Source organism: Eumetopias jubatus, unplaced genomic scaffold (genome assembly GCF_037043125.1).
Source record: "Eumetopias jubatus isolate StellerSeaLion01/CBP00866 unplaced genomic scaffold, mEumJub1_p1.0 scaffold_10, whole genome shotgun sequence".
Lineage (NCBI taxonomy): Eukaryota > Metazoa > Chordata > Mammalia > Carnivora > Otariidae > Eumetopias > Eumetopias jubatus.
The window spans coordinates 53,015,999-53,035,382 of record NW_028274816.1 but is presented as its reverse complement, the minus strand read 5'-3'; the positions used below and the strand labels follow the sequence as shown (position 1 = coordinate 53,035,382).

At 57.1% G+C, this 19,384-nt stretch overlaps 3 protein-coding genes across 5 annotated transcripts in view; all 3 read left to right on the top strand.

Annotated features, from left to right (window-relative positions):
* Positions 1–2,580: 2,580 nt before the first annotated feature.
* On the top strand, positions 2,581–3,737 carry PRR19 (proline rich 19). The gene is made up of 2 exons (XM_028087985.1): positions 2,581–3,181; positions 3,265–3,737. Exons 1-2 carry the CDS (start codon positions 2,581–2,583, stop codon positions 3,735–3,737), a joined length of 1,074 nt encoding a protein of 357 aa, XP_027943786.1.
* A 2,065-nt stretch (positions 3,738–5,802) lies between these two features.
* On the top strand, positions 5,803–13,996 carry TMEM145 (transmembrane protein 145). Of its 3 annotated transcripts, none has more exons than XM_028087984.1 (15): positions 5,803–5,925; positions 6,702–6,776; positions 6,893–6,970; positions 7,056–7,142; positions 7,238–7,297; positions 7,446–7,530; positions 7,618–7,689; positions 7,806–7,874; positions 8,389–8,469; positions 8,553–8,631; positions 8,777–8,870; positions 9,610–9,782; positions 10,581–10,701; positions 12,751–12,957; positions 13,916–13,996. In XM_028087984.1, exons 1-15 carry the CDS (start codon positions 5,803–5,805, stop codon positions 13,994–13,996), a joined length of 1,485 nt encoding a protein of 494 aa, XP_027943785.1. The 3 variants fall into 3 exon arrangements, with proteins under 3 accessions (XP_027943785.1, XP_027943784.1, XP_027943783.1); XM_028087983.1 differs by lacking the exon at positions 13,916–13,996 and adding an exon at positions 13,446–13,694 and having other exon boundaries at positions 7,238–7,339; XM_028087982.1 differs by lacking the exon at positions 13,916–13,996 and having other exon boundaries at positions 7,238–7,339; positions 12,751–13,329.
* Positions 13,997–14,670: 674 nt separating this feature from the next.
* The window catches only part of MEGF8 (multiple EGF like domains 8), a 37,876-nt gene continuing 33,162 nt past the window's right edge, over positions 14,671–19,384 (top strand). The window contains exon 1 of the mRNA XM_028087937.2: positions 14,671–15,620. Coding sequence (XP_027943738.1) covers positions 15,434–15,620 — 187 coding nt within the window. The 5' untranslated portion in view covers positions 14,671–15,433. The remainder of the gene's footprint in view (positions 15,621–19,384) is intronic.

The following is a 19,384-nucleotide window of genomic DNA, read 5'->3' as shown; positions in this document are numbered from 1 at the left end:
GCTCATGCCCCCACCCCTGCCCCCCTCTCAAAAGCACCAGTGTTTGTGGCATAAGATCTAAACTACATAGCTTTGCATTACATACATCACAGGCAGCTGCAAAGAGGGCAGCAGAAGGTGCAGAAAGAGAAAGGAAACTAGAGATGCTTCAAGGCCCAGGTCCAGCCTGGCGCCCCTCCCGCCCAGCTCATCTTGCAGATCCGTGGCCTCCATTCCCCTCCCTAAACCCACAGGTGTGTCTGGGCTCTGAAACCTACAGCCATAGCCAAGGCCACCTAAGGTCGCCCCTCAACACCCCATATTAATCTCAAATCTCAAGTCTTCCCAGCTCTTCCTGTTCTCAGGGACCTCCTCTACCCCTCTAAACTTCCTGGTTATATTTCTGAAGCTCCACTCCCAGATGGGACCTGCCCACCTATTCATTCTTTCTAGGTAGGTTGATACTGAGATAGTCTTATTTATCATGTTAATGTTTTGCCTCCATCCCCTGGCCTGGAACAGGGCCTGACTCATAGTACCAAGTACCATCGCTGCTCACGAGAACTTGAATGAATATTAAATGAATGGGTCAGATCCTGGCCTTGTCCCAGCGTGTTGGGGAAGACAGATCAGACACAGCTGGGAGAAGGATCAAGGCTGTGATTAAGAGAAGTAGAGGGGGAGGAAGAGAAGGACTCTGAGGGTGAGGGGTTTCCCACTAGTATTTGAGTTAGGCTTTGAAAAATCAGGAAGACTGGGTAAGCAGTATTACACAGGTAATACAGCTTATTAGGGGGGGGTGCCTGGGTGGCTCAGTTAAGCATCTGCCTTCGGCTCAGGTCATGATCCCAGGGTCCTGGGATGGAGCCCCCCATCCGGCTCCCTGCTCAGTGGGGAGTCTGCTTCTCCCTCTCCCACTCCCCCTGCTTGTGTTCCCTCTCTCGCTGTCTCTCTGTCAAATAAATAAATTTAAAAAAATCTTAAAGAAATATATATAGCTTATTAGGGCATGGGGAATACTCTGGTCATAGCTTGATTTTAAAGGTTGAGGAGGGGGCACAGTGCCTGGGTGGCTCAGTCAGTTAAGCTACGGACTCTTGATTTCAGCTCAAGTCATGCTCTCAGGGTCCTCGGATCAAGCCCTACATCGGGCTTCACACTCAGCAGGGAGCCTGCTTGAGGATTCTCTCTCCCTCTCCTGCCCCTCCCCTTGCTCATGCTCGCTCTCTCTCAAATAGATAAATACATCTTAAAAAAAAAAGTCTGAGGTACTAAGGATAGATAGATCAATTAGAAAGGTAGAGAAGCACTTCTGGAAGCAAAGCTTAGCGAGAAACAGCTTTGAGGCATTCATTTCATTCAAATCAATTGCTGTTTCAGGTTAGGTATATTGGCTCATACTACTACCAACTCCATTTTACAAATTAGGAAACTGAGGGTCTCAGCAGTTACACACTTGTCCAAGGTCACACAACTCAAATATGCTAGTTTGGGCATTTGAACCTGGGGAGTCCTAACACCAGATCCAGCTTCTGAATGACGACTCTACACTGATTGGGGACCGGCAGCAAATGGAGACTACGATGGCCCTTTTCCCCTGTGCCTCGTCTCCTCGCACTTTCCGGAGAGAAAGTCCGCTATTAGACATCTAAGCCAATCAGCATTCAGGAAGGGGGCGGGCCCCAGTGGGCCTCACAGCTAATTGGTGGGTGGGTGGGGTCCAAGGACAAATGAAAGAGGTTTCTGAAAGTAAGGCTGGAATGGGCGGGACTATAACCGGCACTCTTTGCCTCGTGCCCACGTTGCTGGAGCAGGAAGCCAAAGGGCATGGGAGGGACACACGCATGCGCGTTGTGCGCAGGAGGGCCAACGTGAGGCCCGGAAGAGACTCCGGTCCGTCGTGAGCTAGGGTTACCGCGGAAAAGAAGCCACTGCACCCCACAGCCACGTGGGGTGGGTGTGGGGCGGGGTTCGTTGGTCCAGGAGAAGGTGAGGTGCTCCACGCCCTGCCCCCACCGACCGTACCCCCCTCCCTAACCTCAACTGCCCACCCTTGCCTGGTCTCCTACCCTAGGCCACCTCGCTCCCGTGACTAGGCCCCAGTTCCTGGTAGCTCCGCCGTTGCCCTTTCTGCTCTCCCGAGGTCTTCTCAGCCTCTCCAACTTCTTTTCTGCCGTTTCTCTCTTCTGCCTTTCTCCCTCTGCCATCTCTTTCTGCATTCTGCAATACCTCCTCTATCCCTAGATTTCTCCTCTGTCCACGATCCCTTTCTGGTTCCCCAGATCCCTGTGGTCTCATGATCCTGTCCCCATCCCCCATCTTTTAGCTGTTTCCTCACGTCCCTGTACCCTGTAGCCCTTTGTCTATTCCCTGACAAATCTTCCCATTGACCATGACTCCCTTGACCCCACCCAACCCCTATGACTCCTTACCTGACCAAGCCTTTGCCAGTCGCTCCCTCCCCACTACCTTACTCCCATCTCGTCTCCGTAAATAGTATTTCCACCTCAGCCCAAACCATCTCCTCTTCTCACCATTCACTTTTAGTCCCTGACTTACCTGCATATGGTTGACCATCCTAGCTTTCTCTTCCAGGACACTATGGACCCCCGAGGGCCAGCCCCCCAGCCTTTCCAGAGGCCTGAGAAACCTGGTCGTGTCCGCCGTCGGAAGACCAGGCGGGAGCGCAACAAGGCCCTGATGGGCAGCCGCCGGCCATTGACCCGTCAGGATCCTCCTGTGACCAGTCAGGATTCCTCTGTGGCCCCTACTGCTCCCAAGCTTGTGGTCATAACCCAGGGCCGGCTGAGCCGGGAGCACCGGGGTCTCTTCAACCATGAGGTGAAATCTCTGGACGTGGCACGGCTGCTTAGCTGTGAGTCCCTGGAGCCAGGCACCCCTTCAGTGCCCACCAAATCCTCCCCAAGCCCAAGGCGGGCCCAAGAACCGGCCCCGCAGTCAAGGGGCAAGGAGAACCAGGAGCCTAGAGGCTCTGGCCCAGGCCCACCCAGTCCCCCAGAGCTCCCTGGCTTGGGGCAGCTGCTGGAGGAGCTGCAGTGCCAGCTGATTCTGCCACAGGCCTTCCCCAGGAGGAACCTAGTGCAAGAAGCCAGGGATGCCATTGTGAACACCTTACAGGCCTGCCATGGCTGTGTGCCCGACCTCACCGTGGTGCTCCGTGGCTGCCAGCCACCCTTACCAGGTGAGCCTGCCTCCTGCTCCCTGTACTCCCCTTCTTGTCTGCTCTGGCTCAGCTGTCCCCCATGCTTTTTTCCTTTGTGTCAGGGACCAAGCCTGGGGGCCCTGAAAGCCGAAGAATGACACCCTCCTGGATCGACAGCCCCGAGCCGGCCCCAGGGGAGGGGAGGCAGAGGAGGCAACAGAGGACAAAGGAGCTCACCTTTGCCATGCCTCACACCTCCAGCACTCCCATGGTGCACAGGGTGAGCCTGGCACCGCCAAAAGGTCCCTGGCCACCCCCCTTGCCCTTGTTGCCTTCGCCATCCGGGGCAGCCTGGGGCCCCCCAACAGCCTTTGACCTGCTGAAAAGCATCTGGCTGGTAGCCACACCGCCCCCTCCGCAGCCCTGGGGGGTCGGGCCCCAACAGCCCGTGCCTCAGCCACCATCACCCTTGTTGCCCAGAACCTCTGCCCTGGACTGGAGCCCCAGCCCCCCTGCCCCACTGCCCAGTCTCTCCTGGGTGGTGGCCCAGAGCAGTCCAGAGGCCTGGTCCTTTCCACCCATGAGACTGTACTGAGGGGGCTGAGGCTGGGCTGGGGGCACTCCTAATCACCTCAATAAAGTACCTTCTACATGGTCCTCTTGATTTTCAGTGAGTGGCTGACCCAGGACAGCAGCTTTGCTTTGTTCTGAGTTCTGGGTCCAAGAGGGAGGGGAAGATACTGTCACTTGTCACCTTCCTGGGGTTTGAGGCGCCAGGGGGCTGGGGAAACCTGGGGCTTTAGTCAGTCCCACACATTCAGCCACTGAAGCCAACTATGTGCCGGGAGTGCAAGGAGGGAGTGATGATCCTGCCCTGGTGATGAGGGAGTTATTCAGAAAGGAGCAGACGTAGACTTTTACACATTTTAAGATTAGTAAAAACTTACTAGTAGAGGAGGAAAAGAACCATCTCAGGCAATCCTAGAAATGCTGTTCTGTGGGACAGTATGTGCATATAGTCCATATCCCTCGGCTGTCCTGGGACCTAGAGCGAGTCACGTCACGTCCAGGCCCTGCCCTTGATGGGCTCCTGGTCCAGCAGGCACAGGAACTGTGTTTGCAGGATCACAACAGGAGTGGCAGATGAGGCCTGGAGCTGCCCCACAGACTTTTTACTTTGGCCCAAGATATAGTTTACATTTTTTTTTTTTTAAGATTTTATTTATTTATTTGAGAGAGAGAGAATGAGAGAGAGCACGAGAGGGAAGAGGGTCAGAGGGAGAAGCAGACTCCCTGCCGAGCAGGGAGCCCGATGCGGGACTCGATCCCGGGACTCCAGGATCATGACCTGAGCCGAAGGCAGTCGCTTAACAGACTGAGCCACCCAGGCGCCCTATAGTTTACATTTTTGAATTAATTGCCTACTATTACAAATCAGTTTGCTTTAAAACAAAAGCAAAACAAACAAAAAAAGCCTAACACATTTCTGGCTTCTCTGGAAAAAAAAAGAAAGAAAAAGAAAGAAAGAAGGAAGGAAGGAAGGAAGGAGAAAAGAAAGAAAGAAAGAAAAAAAGAAAGAAAAAGAAAAGATCTGGCAGCAGACCTACTATCCCTTCTGGCAACAACTGGCTCAAGCCAAGTAGCAGAGGCCGCCTTTTCACAGGGCTCACACTCTCTCGCACTGAAATGTTTCATGCACTTATGTTTCCTGCTTGGCCCCTGGCTTAGAAAGTTTTTTAAAATGATATTTTGAGGAGCAACACATTTTTTGCAGAGGAGGGGGAGGAACGAAGCTAGAAATGTTTGTTGGAATCTGATCAGGAAAATGAAGCTGAGGGACTTGGACGCTACTCTCTAAAGCCTTTCCAGGGATCCTCATTGCCCACTGGGAAACCATAAGGTTGGAACCAGCTGGTAGGGGACTGAACTGGGAGATTACAGGATTTGGCTGAGGTCTAATGAGAAAGTGGCGATGTTGGGTTTTGAACCCAGGTAGTTGATTTCAGTCTACTCTGGACTTCTCACAACACCACCTCTTCTGAGAGGCAGCAAGCCGGTTTCACACCCCAGGGAGCAGTGACTGGACAGGGTCAGGTGATGGAGTGGAGTGGTTGTGGCCCAGGGTTGTGCCATCTCTGTGTTTTGTGACCCAGGACAAGTGGTTTTCCCTCTCCCACCTCTGTGTCTCTGTGGGCACTTCACAGAGTCCACAGGATCTTGGGTGGACACAGCTGGGGATGGCTGTCATGCGGGGCGGGGATGAGCAACAAAAGAGCAGTTTGGGGACTAAATTCGGGGGAGGTCAGGACAGAGCTGGGGTCTATGGTTTGGGGGGTCATCCCGAGTTGGCAGTCTGGAGGAGGCGGCACGGCTTGGGGGAATGGGAGTTCAGTGTAGGACACGGGGAGCCAGAGGTGTCAGGGACACTCTCAGAGGGGAGGACTTAGGCTGGGGCGGGGTGGAGAGGCGTCCTCTCTCACACTGATTGGGAAGGCGGCAGGCCAGGCCATCCCGGAGGAGGGGGCGGGGAGCGCGGCGGCCGGCGGCCCCTTTAATCGGGGGCGCGCGCTGGCCGGCCCGCGCGCTCTCGCCGCCGTCGCCCGGCCGGAGCGGGAGTCGGAGCGGAGCTGGGGCCGGGGCCGGGGCCCGTAGCGGGCGGAATGGAGCCCCCGCGAGCGCCCGCTCTGCGCCTCCTGCTGCTGCCGCCGCTGCTGCTCCTGCTCCTGCCACTGCCCCCCCGCGTCCGGGCCAAGTACGTGCGGGGCAACCTCAGCTCCAAGGAGGTGAGCGCGCTGGGCCCTCCCCTGCCACCCGCCGGGCCCCCTGGGATCCGAGGGAAGGGAGGGAGGAGGGTGCCGCCCCGCCCCCTGCCGCCCTTCCCTGGCGGTCCCTGGGAGCCGCGGGGGGCGGCGGGGGGGAAATGGGGCTGGGGTTATGGGGGTGGGGGGACTGGGTCAGTGTTGAGGCTGAGAGGGGCTGTGGATTCGAGAAGAGACTTGGGGGTTGTAGGAGGGACATTGAGGTCAGAGCTGGGCGGGGAGGAGGGCCCGGTTGGGAGAGTCGGAGTTTGGGGTGGGGGTTGGGCGGGGGGGGGGGCGGGGGACGCCGAGGTGGTGCTGAAGGGACAGCACTTTTCACTCCGCGGAGAGTCTTGAGTTCACGCTCCTGCTCAGGGCCCGGAGAGGGCCCCAGCATGAGATGGTCTCTGGGACCCCTCTGGGGGGCATGTGTGTGGATAACCCTGGGGGGTGGCAGTCAGATGGTATCTGGGACTGAACGTGGCCTGGGTGGGTATCTGGCCCTCCAGGATCTTTCTCAGGGCACTCGGAAAATGGGACAAGTGTTTGAGGGGAGAAGAACCTTGAGGGGGTGTGGGGGGGCTTCTGAGGCAAGAATCCTGGCCCCAAAGCGAAGGGATCACAGAAGAATTTGGGATGTAACCTGGTCCTCTTATGCTTCTTGGGAAACCAGGTACCCAAGGGTAGGGAAGGAAAGTTGGGGGCCCGTGGAGTTGAGGAGAGTTTTCAAAGGACTCAGCAGGACTGGGCCCCTTTTTCAGGACTGGCTGTTCCTGACGAGATTTTGCTTTCTTTCGGATTATGGCCGACTGGACTTCCGTTTCCGATACCCTGAGGTGAGCCTTCCTTAACTAGTCTCTATGCTGAGGCTGGATACTCCCTTGGCCTCCCAAGGCAAGGGCCACCCCAGCTCTCTGCACTCCCCCAAACTTCAAAATCTCTGGGTTTGCAGGCCAAGTGCTGTCAGAACATTCTCCTCTATTTCGACGACCCATCCCAGTGGCCAGCTGTGTACAAGGCAGGGGACAAGGTGAAGGCTGTGAGGAGGGTGTATGGGCGGAGAGGGGGGAAGGTCGAGGCTGGCCAGGGGGTGACCATGGCCCTGCCTTCCCCAGGACTGCCTGGCCAAGGAGTCAGTGATCAGGCCCGAGAACAACCAGGTCATCAACCTCACCACCCAGTACGCCTGGTCGGGCTGTCAGGTATGGGCCCAGTCTGGGGGAGTGGGCAGGTGCTGAAGGCCGAGGGCCTGGGGGCTGCACAGACAAGCTTCAGCCTTCTTCTTGTTTCTCCCCAGGTAGTGTCAGAGGAGGGAACCCGTTACCTGAGCTGCTCCAGCGGCCGAAGCTTCCGCTCCGTGCGCGAAAGGTGGTGGTACATCGCACTCAGCAAGTGTGGGGTAAGGGGCTGGGACGGCCGCCCGGGCCTTCTCCTCCTGGCCTTCCTGCTGATCCCCTGCCTGCCCAGGCCCCCCCTCACCCCTTAGGCCTCCACACTCTCCACAGGGAGATGGGCTGCAGCTGGAGTACGAGATGGTCCTCACCAACGGCAAGTCCTTCTGGACGCGGCATTTCTCGGCTGATGAGTTCGGTGAGCATATGGGGACCCAGAAGCCAGGATCTTTGTGAGGAACCCCCAGCCGGACTGAACCATTTCCTCCTTCCACCAAATCGGCAGGGATCCTGGAGACAGATGTGACTTTCCTCCTCATCTTCATCCTCATCTTCTTCCTCTCCTGTTACTTTGGATGTGAGTCCAGCACATGGTGGTAGTGGTGGGGTTAGGAGTTATGGGGGGCAGGGGTGGGGGAGGTGAGCTACTCTCTCTTCCTGCCGGTGAACCCCCTTCCCCTGCCTACTTTCTAGATTTGCTGAAAGGTCGTCAGTTGCTCCACACAACTTATAAAATGTTCATGGCTGCAGCAGGAGTGGAGGGTGAGGTTTGGAGTAGCTCAACTTTGAGTTCTGTCAGAGGAGGGGCCTAGGGTCCAGACACCTGGGTCTGAGGGAGGAGGGGCTGGGGGCCTGGACCCCTGGGTCTGAGGGAGGAGGGGGCTGGGGCCCTGGACCCCTGGGTCTGAGGGAGGAGGGGGCTGGGGGCCTGGATCCCTGGGTCTGAGGGAGGAGGGGGCTGGGGGCCTGGACCCCTGGGTCTGAGGGAGGAGGGGGCTGGGGGCCTGGACCCCCGGGTCTGAGGGAGGAGGGGCTGGGGAACTGGACCCCCGGGTCTGAGGGAGGAGGGGGCTGTGGGCCTGGACATCTGGGTCCTGGAGAGGAGAGACTGGGGCCTGGACTCCAGAGTCTCCGAAGACATCAGTGGGAAGAAATGGTCTAGAGTCCTGATGGGGATGAAGGAGGAGTTTTGGCCATCTGGATCATAGTGCTAGGGAACCGTGATGCCCCAAAGCCGGTTTCTGTCCTTTCCTCCCTCTGCCCGTTCTCCCCTCAGTCCTGAGCCTCCTGTTTTTCTGCATCTACTGGGGCCAGTATGCCACTGATGGCATTGGCAACGGGAGTCTGAAGATCTTGGGTGAGAACGAAGTGGGCTGGGGAAGGGTGCCCGGGCTCTCTCCGAGCACTGTGTCTGAGACACCCTCTCCTCCCTTCTCACAGCCAAGCTGCTCTTCTCCTCCAGCTTCCTCATCTTCCTGCTGATGCTCATCCTTCTGGGGAAGGGATTCACGGTGACACGGTGCCCAGGCTGGGGCGGGAGGGAGTGCTGGGGGGAGGTGTGGCTGGGCTAGGGAACAGGGCACTCGGGTGGATCTGGGGGGTGGCTGCCCGCTTCTCCCTGACAGCCCCCACCCCTGCTGTCTCCCCTCATGGCCGGCTGCCAGGGGCCGCATCAGCCACTCGGGTTCCGTGAAGTTGTCTGTCTACATGACCCTGTACACCCTTACCCACGTGGTGCTGCTTATCTATGAGGCCGAGGTGAGTGCCACCCGCCACTACCCAGGCCTTGCCTCCCCGCCACCCCTCCCCCAAGGCTTTTGGCCACCTCCTCCACCTGTCTGCCAGCCCTTCTTCACATCGCACTCTTGCTGGCTCGCTCGCTCCCACTCTGCGATTTCTGCCTGCCCATCTGTCTCTCTGAGTGCATGCCTCCCTTCTTCACCATCTCTGAGGAGCCTTCTTCCTCCTCCCTCTGTCTCTCACTGTCTGTCACATTTATGCTCAACGTCATGGCTGAGAGTTCAGGAGTCCCGCAGACCTGGATTCCACCCTGGCTCTCCCACTCCCCAGCTGGCTGACCTTGGGTGATGCCCGCCCCCTTGAAGCCTGTTTCCTCTTCTGGAAAAGTAGGAGGGTTTTACCTATCCCAGTGAGGCTCCCCTAAGGCTTTATATGACCTTGGCTTTGACTTTGGCCAAAAGGTGTCCCTCTTAGCCTCAGTTTCCCCTTCTGTGAAGTGGGGTGATAATAAGACCTAACTCACCGGGTTGAGGCAAATGGAAAAGCTTACGTATGGCAGGTGTCTCGCCCCATGTTGGGCCCCTGGTAGCAAATGTATTCTCTTTCTCTCTGCGCTTCCGTTTCTGTTTTGTGCTCTCCAGCTGCTTCTGTTCTGAGCAAGTATCTCTGCCCCCTGGGTGCTCAGGGGTGGGGTCTGGGGTCCCTGTGTGGAGGGCAGGGGGTCAGAGCTATGACGAACCCTCTCCCTTGCGTCCAGTTCTTTGACCCGGGCCAGGTACTGTACACGTACGAGTCGCCGGCGGGCTATGGGCTCATTGGGCTGCAGGTTGCGGCTTACGTGTGGTTCTGCTACGCCGTGCTCATCTCCTTGCGCCACTTCCCGGAGAAGCAGCCTTTCTATGTGCCCTTCTTTGCTGCCTACACCCTCTGGTGAGACGTGCTGGGCCCCCAGCCTGTCCCTCTCTGCCGGTCCGGGGGCTTCCTGGAAACGGCTATCCCTTTCTCAGGCCCTCCTCAGTCAGGCAGCTGTCCCAGAGTCTGCCATTTACTCACTTTGTGACCTGGAAAAAAGTCATCTTCCCAAATTAAAAAAAGAAAAGAAAAAAAAGGTGCCTCAGGTTGCCTACCCATAAAGAAAGGATTCTCTTGAGCATGCGTCGGGGAATATGTAAGGCACATAGTAAGTGTTCAATAAAAGCTAGTTGTAATTTTTTATCGTTCAACGTAACATAGCAGTACAGTAGGGCCTGACTGCCTGGGTTCAGATCCCAGTTCTAAAGCTTGTAAGCTGTGTGACCTCATGCAAAAATTAACTTCTGTCGGCCTCAGTTTCCTTACCTGTTTAATGGGGATGGAAATTGCACTTGCCTCATAGCGTCATTGTGAGAGTTAATGAGTTTATATACGTGAGATGCAGTAAGTCCTTAATTGTTATTGTCCTATGTTAATTCATTCACCAAACATCTTTAGATTTCCTATCAGGTGCCAGGATTTGGGGTGGGGTGGAACTGAGTTAAATTCAACCTAGTCTTTGCCTTCCAGAATTTCCCAGGCCAGTGGGATTCCTGCCCCCCTTTTAACCTCTGGCTTCTGAAGGTCACACTGGCTTCTCTCCAGTTTGGGACCCACCTGGGCTCCATGTCTGTGTGCATGGCAGGGGAGCTGGGGCCATGGGGTGGGGATGAGGGCAGGGGCAGTGTCTCTACTGACCCAGTACCTCCCCTTCAGGTTCTTTGCGGTTCCTGTGATGGCCCTGATTGCCAACTTCGGGATCCCCAAGTGGGCCCGGGAGAAGATTGTCAATGGCATCCAGCTGGGGATCCATTTGTATGCACATGGCGTGTTCCTGGTGAGGAAGGGCATCCAGGTGGGGGTGGGAGCCTGATGGCGGAGGATACGTGAGGCTGAACCTTCTGTTCTGAATTCTCCATCCATTTCCTTCACTTCATCCCTTTAGTCATCCAACAGACATTGAGAGCCTGCTGGGTTCCTGCAGTCTGCTCTCCTGTGTCCGCCCCCCCCCCCCGCCCACAGCCCACCCTCTTTTATTCCTTGCTCCCATCTTGTCCTGGCCTCTTCCCCAACCCAACCCCCCCCTTCCCCTTAAATAAACTCTATGCTCAACGTGAGGCTCGAACTCATGACCCTGTGATCAAGAAGCCTCATGCTGTACCATCTGAGCCAGTCGGGCGCCCAATAACCCCACCCTCTTTCTTTCACCCCCTTCCATTCCCATTCCGGACCCTGTGTCCCCAGACTCTCACATTTCTCTTCTCTATCCCCCTGCCTTTCCCAAACCCCTTGGTCACTACTCCACCCTTCCCCAACATGTTCTCCCATCTGCCATCACAGGCCATTGTCCAGGAAGAAGCAGGTGGGGTGGGCCAGGCTGGGGTCCCAGGGGGACCTGGATCTGAATGCTATCAAGAGGCTATCAGCACCAACCTCTTCTTTGCCCTGGTTTATATCCTCTCTGGCCTTCTGGGTGACAGTTCATGTACCTATATGTTCATATATCTCGTTTAATTGTCAGAGCAGCCCCAGGACAGGATGGATAATGGTGGTTGAACCCACTCCACAGAAAGGGGAAGAGGCTAAGGCCCAGATGGGGGAGGTGACCTGCTAGGGCCTCCATGGCCTTTGGTATTAGGGCAGGAGACTTTGAGCCCAGTCCTTCAGCAGACCGTCAGAGAGCGCCAGACCTGGACATAGGCATTGATGAGGGTCCCAGGTCTTGCCTGACCCCAGGGGTCCACAATGTGCTCTGGGTGGGGAATGTACTCAGTCACAGGTGGCCAGGTCCCCCATCTTCCACCCCAGAGCCTGACTTAGTTCCAGACTCACCTTCCCAGCACAGCCCTCCTTGAAACTCTGCAGGAAGTCAGAAAGGGACAGAAAGAGGAGAACTGCTGGGGACCATCACGTGCCAAGCCCTGCGCCGGGGCTTTGCATTTCTACCCTCTCCTCACCTTTCCAAGTCGGCCCTGCAATCCCTTTTCCCCGGTGAGGCTCAGGGAGTTTTATCAACGTGACCCAGATCCCATACTCAATGAGCTGTGGGGCGAGAGGTGGGGTGCGGGCCCGAACATGGAAATGCAGTGCCCTTTTAGCTGTATTTCACCTTCAGCCAGTTTCTTTCCTAAAAATGCTGTTAGGTGAGCACAGTTCCACCTCTGGCATTCCACAGCTCCTTGTCCCCTGTTGAGCACAACATTAGTGGGGGGGTCATGCTGGGCTCCCATGTGCAGTGCTAGAGTCACACATAGTCCCTGCCCTCATGACCTACTAGACTAACTGGGGACACATCTCTACATTCGACCAATATTTATTGAGTGCTTATGAGGCAGATACTGTTGTTCTAGCCGGTATTGGGGATTCAGCAGGGAACTGAACAAATTCCTACCTTCATGGTGCTAACATTCTAGAGTCTATCTGGTGTTGTCCAATTGACCTTTCTTATGTTTATGAAAATATTCTATACTCTGTGCTGTCCAATACAATAGCTACTATCCACATGTGGTTACTGAGCACTTCAATGTGGCTAGTGTGACTGAAGACAAAAATTTTTATTTACCTTTGATTAATTTAAATGTAAATAGCTCCATATGGTTAGTGGCTGTCATACTGGACAGGGAAGGATGCTGACACTTAACCAATCTGCGATAAGTCAGTGATCAGGGCTCTGATGGAGGAAGGATCGCAGAGTGGTCAACGGAAGAAAAAGGTGGGAGCTCAGGGCACAGTGAGAGCCCAGAGTAGGTGCCTAATCCAGGCTGGAGGGCCGCAGGGAATCGTGGGGGATGTCAAGTGAAGGGGGATCCTTAGGACCCCATGTTTATGGAGAGGGCCTGAGGCCTGGAAAGCGCTTCTCCAACCAGCACCTGGCCTCTCGCCCCAGATCATGACACGCCCTTCGGCGGCCAACAAGAACTTCCCGTACCACGTGCGCACGTCGCAGATCGCCTCGGCCGGGGCCCCAGGCCCCGGAGGGAGCCAATCCACGGACAAGGCCTTCCCGCAGCACGTCTATGGGAACGTGACGTTCATCAGCGACTCGGTGCCCAACTTCACGGAGCTCTTCTCCATCCCCCCGCCCGCCTCCTCCGTAAGCCCCGCGCCCCCGGCGCACGAGGAGCTGCTGGCGCCGCCCCTGGAGTACTTGACCCCGCTCCCGGCCCCGCCGCCGCCCCCCTCTCCCAGGCACCTGAGCCCACCCCCCGCCTTTCGCACGCCCCGAGCCCCAACACCGCGCCGCGACCTACCCCCGGCGCCCGCGCCCACCCTGCCCGATTGGGTCCTGGCGCTGTTGCGCACGCCCCCGCAGACGCCACGCGCCGTGCCCCCGCCACCAGCCTTCCGCGGCTCTCCACCCACTCCCCGGCCGCCGCCGGAGTTCGCCCCGCGCGCTCCGACGCCGCCCCTTGAGTACCTGGCCCCGCTGCCCAGGCGCCCGGCCACCCGGTCCTTCCCTGATTGACACCTGCGCCCGCACCTCGGGAGGGGGGCTCCTTTGCGGGGAGGGGGACGGGCCTTCGGGGCCGCATCTGCCCCCCGTGGGTCCCGGATGGCCTCTGACCCTGACCCCCCTCCCAGGCCGGGAAGCAGGTGGAGGAGACGGCGGTGGCGGCGGCGGTGGCCCCGAGGGGCCGCGTGGTGACCATGGCCGAGCCGGGCGCGGCCTCCCCGCCCCTTCCCGCTCGGTTCCCCAAGGCGGCCGACCCGAGCTGGGATGGCCCGACGCCGCCCTATCAGCCGCTCGTGCCCCAGACGGCGGCGCCGCACACCGGCTTCACCGAATACTTCAGCATGCACACGGCCGGGGGCACAGCACCCCCGGTCTGAGCACCCTTGCCCACCCCGCCCCATGGGCCGCGCGCCGGGCCCCGGCCGGGCTCCGGATCCCCGCTCTATCCCGGCCCCAGGGCTCTGCCATTCCAGGCCTTCCCGACCCTCCCCACCCCGCGCGCCCAGGTAGGGGTGCGTACAGTCCCGCTCCGCCCCCTTCCCCCGACTTTTGTGCCAAACGGTCCCGCGGGAGCCGCTCTCCCCGTCCCCTCCCTCAGCCCCTGCCCCGAGCGGCGCCGGATTCTGGGCTCCCGCTGTTCCGAGACCTACGGCCCCCTGGTCCCCTCCGAGACCTCTGATCCTGCTGGACCCCGGAACACCAGTGACGATCGCCGGGACCCTGCCCGTGACTCTCCAGGACTCCGCGACCCCGAGCCATTGCTCCTGGGACGGATATTGTGAATCCAGTCTCGACTCTGAAACCTTCCCTTGGATCTCTGTGACCTCGGACCCGAGCTCTGCCCACCCCATCTCCATCCGGGGGCCCTCCCTCAGGTCCCCGGCGGAAAGACTTTTTTCCCTTCTTGCCAAAATAAAGCGGATTCGTTGAGTTTTTATCTAGAAAATGGCCTCTTTACATCTTGATGGTGCTCAGAGGCGGGGCGGAGCATGAACCATTCCAGGCTCTGGACCTCAGTGTGTCCATCTGTGAAATGGCATTTTGGGAGGGGCCTGCAATAACCTGGCCTTCATACTGGCCCGGAATCTGGGGGCACCGAACATCTAAATCATCCACCAGAACCCTCTTACTGCACCGCTCCTTTATTTTTTACCGTCTCTTCTCCAGTCAGGGCTAGAGGCGCCCTCCAGTGGCACAAACTTTGCTCAACCACCTGTACCCCGAGTCTGCGTTACGATTTTAGCACTGCGCATGTGTAGTTCTCTCTTCCCAAGTCAAGAAGGTCACTGCTGCGCACGCGTCTGGGAACAAATGGGCGGGGAAGTTTCCGGAAGTCTCCCTCCGTGCAGGGGTGGGGTTGGATGCTCCGCAGTCCTCCCAGGGCCGCTCTGACCAGCGGCTCTGCGACTTCTCGCCTCCTCTCCATCTTTCCTCCCACAGCGGCCGCTCGGCCCCCGCCCCCTCGTCCTCCCGGCGGGTCTTCCCAGGCCGCTCTGGCCCGAGCGTCCCCTCGTCTCACTGATCTGGCCCATCCGGCTCCGGAGGGAGGCGCGGGTGGGTGAGCAAGGGAGTGCGTCTATGGGGTCCAGGCCCGAGCCCCTGAAGACGGGCTCCGCCCCCGACACCCGCTCGCGCCCCGCCCCCGGCTGGAGGGGTCTCTCTCGGATCTTCTGGGCCTGGCCCGGCAGGACCCGCACCCTCTATGGAGGCCCCCGCCGGGCTGTAGAGCCCTTCGCCCCCTGGGGACCCACCCGTATATAAGGTCCGTTTTGGCCTGCAGCGGCCCGCCTTTGTAACTGCTGGACATCGTCTATGGGGTCAGCTAGCCTATGGGGGCCCGTAACTGTAAGGGACTCCCACGGTCCCTAGGGGTCGGCCTCGTCCATAACGACCCCATTTACGGGTTCTTCCATGGGTCTATAGGACCTACTCCGCGGCTTCCAGAGCCGGTCTACAGCGGCGGTTCCCTTCGTGGGGTCTGCAACTCCTGGACCTCCCTGGTCTACAAGGCCATGTCCCGTCTATAGAGGTCACATTTGCAGGGCCTCACGCCGCGTGGAGTGTCCTCTCCCGGTCTTTAAGGCTTGTCCCGTCTGTAAGAGTGCGGGAGGCGGCGATGGCCCTGGGCCTGGCTCTGGCCGTGGCGCTGGCTCTATCTTTGGCCCTGCTGGGGCCTCTGATACCTGGGGCCCAGGCAGGGGACTGCAAGGGGCAGCGGCAAGTGCTGCGGGAGGCGCCAGGCTTCGTGACGGATGGTGCGGGCAACTACAGCGTCAATGGCAATTGCGAGTGGCTCATCGAGGGTGAGTGGGGCCGCGTGGGTCACACACCCACCCATTCGCTAATTCATTCATTTGTGCACTCATTAATCCCACTCACCGCATTCCCACACCCCGGTTCTGGTCCAGGCCCTTTGCTCTGAAATGCAGCCAACCTGGGCCCTGTCCTGGAAGTCCTTGAAGTCTGGTGGGGGAGTTGCACCCAGGCCCAGATGGACAATTACAAGCCAAGAGCATCAATGAGAGATACTCTGAATGATTGTTAGCAACTCAGGCTCTGAGCCCAACCACTTGCTTCAAATTTGGGTTCCACTTCTCACTAGCTTTGTGAATTTGGGCAGGCAGCTTCCTTTCTCTGAGGTCCAGCTCCCTCCCCTCCCAAGTAGGGTTCATACTAGTATTGACCTCATAGGGTCGTTGGAATTCAATGAGAACACCATTTAACATGCCTGGCACATAGTATGTACACAGTAAATGGTATTAGGATTATACTGTTGTTATTTTTATTATTTACTTATTTATTTTTAAAGATTTTATTTATTTATTTGACAGAGAGCGAGAGCAGGAACACAAGCAGGGGGAGTGGGAGAGGGAGAAACAGGCTTCCCGCGGAACAGAGAGTCCGATGCGGGGCTCGATCCCAGGAGCCTGGGATCATGACCCGAGCCGAAGGCAGACACTTAACGACTGAGCCACCAACAGGTGCCCCTGTGGTTATTTTTAAAGTAATTCAATAAAGGCATTTTTTTCAGTCATTCATGTGCCAGACATTATATTTGCTATTGAGACATAACAGAGACCAAGGCAGCCCCAGCAATCCGTGATGACTTGGGGCTTAGAATCCGGTGGGGAAGACAAACACATGAATAGAGAGTGACAACCTAGAGTGGGTGGGACTGTGATGGAGGAACCCCAGGGGCCTGTGGGAGCCAGAGGAAGTACCTGACCTGGGGGTTGGGGGAAGACAGAGGGCTTCCTGGGGGAGGAGATGTCTGAGCTGAGACCCAGAGGACCAATAGCAATTAACCGGGAGGAAGAGTAAGAGCATTCCGGAGGGAACAGCCTATGCAAAGGCCACATTCTTACCCTTGTGGGCTCCTAGTCTAGTGGGGGAAGCAAACCCACCCCCAAGGAGTGGGAAGCCCAGAAGACGTCTGATTTAGCCTGGCCTGGAGCTAAGACCAAAGGCATGTGAAAGAGGGAACAGGAGGACCCCCCCCAGGCCAGGAGAATAGCCCATGCAGAGGCCTGGCAGCAGGAGGGATGATGCTTTTGAGGACACAGAATACAAGAAGACAAACAGTGAACCAGAGGGTGGAGGACTGATTTTGACCTGTGTCCTGAGGGCACCAGGGAGGTGGAAGAGAAGTCCCAAGGCCGTGGCTGGAGAAGTCCAGGAAGGCTTCTCTGTAGCGGATGTAGGAGCTGGTGTCCAAGGAGTGGTAGGAGTCCCCCAGAGGAGGTTCTGGGCAAAGGCCAGAGGCTTGATGTCCCAGATCAGGCATGGTCTCCCTTTATAGGCTGCAGACCTTGGTCTTTATCCGAGGACACTGGGGAGTGTGGGAGGGTTTTGAACAGGGAAGGACATGATCTGACTTAAGTTTTAGGTCTCTGTGGCTGTTGTATGGGGTATGGATGAAGCATGTTTCTTGGGGATGAGTGTGTGTGTCCCCAGCTTGGGGGCCATGCCTGTCTCGGGGTGTGGGTAAGCACAGAATGGGAAGTATGGGTATGTGTTTGATGTATACATCATTATCTCGCCTTAAAGAGCCCAGCCTTGTTGGGGATGGTAAGGCTGGATGCAGACGTTCATTCTACAGCATGCTCAGGCTATGTCTAGAAGGAGGTAGAGGGGTTGGGTAGATGGGCGGAGGGGGATGAGAGAATACTGGGGGTCACAGAGGAGGGGCCATTGGAATAGGGTTCTGAAGCATGCATAGGAGTTTGCTGGGTGAGGAAAAGGAACAGCTTCTGTGAAGACAAAAGAGAGGCTGGTGTGTCTCAGGAGCCATATCTAGGTTTTTCTGGTCTGATCGGACTGCTGGCTGAGAGGTGCGGAGGGCGCCACAAGCAGGGGAAGAAAGGCCTTGAATGTCATGCTGAGTAACTTGTCTTCTTCTCTTGGCATTGATGGGGAGCCAAAGAAGGATTGTGGGTGGTGGCCTGGAGACTTGGTGTGCTAGTCTTGCTGGAGAGGAGGAGGTGGAGAGGGGCTGAGAGCACTGAGAGGTGTTTGGGAAGTTTCACCAGTGAGATTTGGGGACCACCTGGTGGGGCGTTGGGAAAGGGAGGAGTCTAGGTGACTTCCAGATCCTCCTTGATCTCCCATGCTTCCCATATTACCTTTGAGAACAAACATGTTCCCCCATCCTTTAAAAAATAAGCAGCTGACCCACTTCCTTTTGTACCACATCCACGCTTTATTGTAGCCAATCCTCATAACATCCTCATGAATAAAAAGGCATTCTGCTTTTGAAAACCAGGGGGTTGGGGTGCCTGGGTGGCGCAGCCGGTTAAGCATCCGACTCTTGGTTTCGGCTCAGGTTGTGATCTCAGAGTTGTGAGATCGAGCCCTGAGTCAGGCTCCTTGCTCAGCTCAGCATGGCATCTACTTGGGTTTCTCTCTCCCTCTGCACTCTCCCCACCCCCATGCGCTCTCTCTTTCTCTCTTCTCTCTCTCAAAAAAATAAATAAATATTTAAAAAGAAAATGAAACGCAGGGAGTTTTGGGGTTGGATCCCTGTCCAGGAGGGCATGGGCGTTGAGCCTGTGTTGGGTGGAAGCAGGAGACCTTGAACTTAGGGAGGAACTTGGGGAAAGCAGATGGTGAGCTGGCTTCCAGCATGCCCTTGACAAAGATGTACTTGTTGTGATTCTGGGAACTGAGCTTTATATTTTGGTTGAGGCTGGCAAGATTCTGGGAGGTCTGGTTGCCTGGTCTGGCGAAATGGTTCTTCTTCCTTCCCCAGACCATGGTTTGGGGTCTGTGTGATATTCTCAGGGGCTCTGGCCAGAGCCTGAGGGAGGGCTGCCAACTTCAGTATTCTTTCTTTTGTGCATTTCTTCATTCCTTGCTCAGTGCCAGGCCCTGTGCTGGTTAATGTCAGGGAGGGACCCCAAGATGAGTTAGGCCTAGGCCCTGCCCTGTGGGCCTCCTTGGCTGCAGAGGAGACAAACCCAGACACAGATGGTCCTGGCACAGAAGAATGAAGGTTATAAAACCTAAAAAAAAAAAAAAAAAAAAAAAAGCCCTCCATGGCTCCCTGCCATTCCCGGTATGCAGGGGAGCATGCTGAGGGGCATGGGGGAAGGGGCCGGCCCAGGGTCCCCCAGCAGGTCAGGAGCAGAGCTGGAACCCAGGTCTAGTTTCCTGAGCCCCTAGTGTGAGATGTGGGCTGAGGGTTACGGAGGAGGGCTGGGCCTCTCCCATGGTTGTAGCTGGATGTCAGCTGGGACTACAGGTCATCCAAACACTCACTCACCTGAGCCAGACGTCCGCGCAAGCTCCCTCACGGGGCTGGCGGTTGCTGCTGGCCGCGGGCTGGAAGCTCAGCTGGGGCTGTCAGCTGGGACGCCGACACGTGGCCCCTGCCATGTGGCTTTGGCTTTTCATAGCTTGACAGCTGTGTTCTGAGAAGGAGCATTCTGTGATGTCCAGGTAGAAGCTGTGAGGCTTCTCTGATCTAGCTGTGCAGGGGCCAGAATGTCTGCTCTGCTGGTTGGTATGGGTCACGCTAGTCTTTCTGAGGGTCTTCCCAGATACAAGGGGCAAGGAACCAGCCCTCACC

What these genes read in the sequence shown, in the direction of transcription:
- PRR19 (XM_028087985.1), top strand. Translation starts at nt 2,581, where the DNA reads ATGGACCCCCGAGGGCCAGCCCCCCAGCCTTTCCAGAGGCCTGAGAAA. An exon ending in CTGCCAGCCACCCTTACCAG is followed by an intron (nt 3,182 to 3,264) that starts GTGAGCCTGCCT and finishes CCTTTGTGTCAG; the next exon opens with GGACCAAGCCTGGGGGCCCT.
- TMEM145 (XM_028087982.1), top strand. Translation starts at nt 5,803, where the DNA reads ATGGAGCCCCCGCGAGCGCCCGCTCTGCGCCTCCTGCTGCTGCCGCCG. An exon ending in TCCGTTTCCGATACCCTGAG is followed by an intron (nt 6,777 to 6,892) that starts GTGAGCCTTCCT and finishes CTGGGTTTGCAG; the next exon opens with GCCAAGTGCTGTCAGAACAT. An exon ending in CGGGAGTCTGAAGATCTTGG is followed by an intron (nt 8,470 to 8,552) that starts GTGAGAACGAAG and finishes CCCTTCTCACAG; the next exon opens with CCAAGCTGCTCTTCTCCTCC.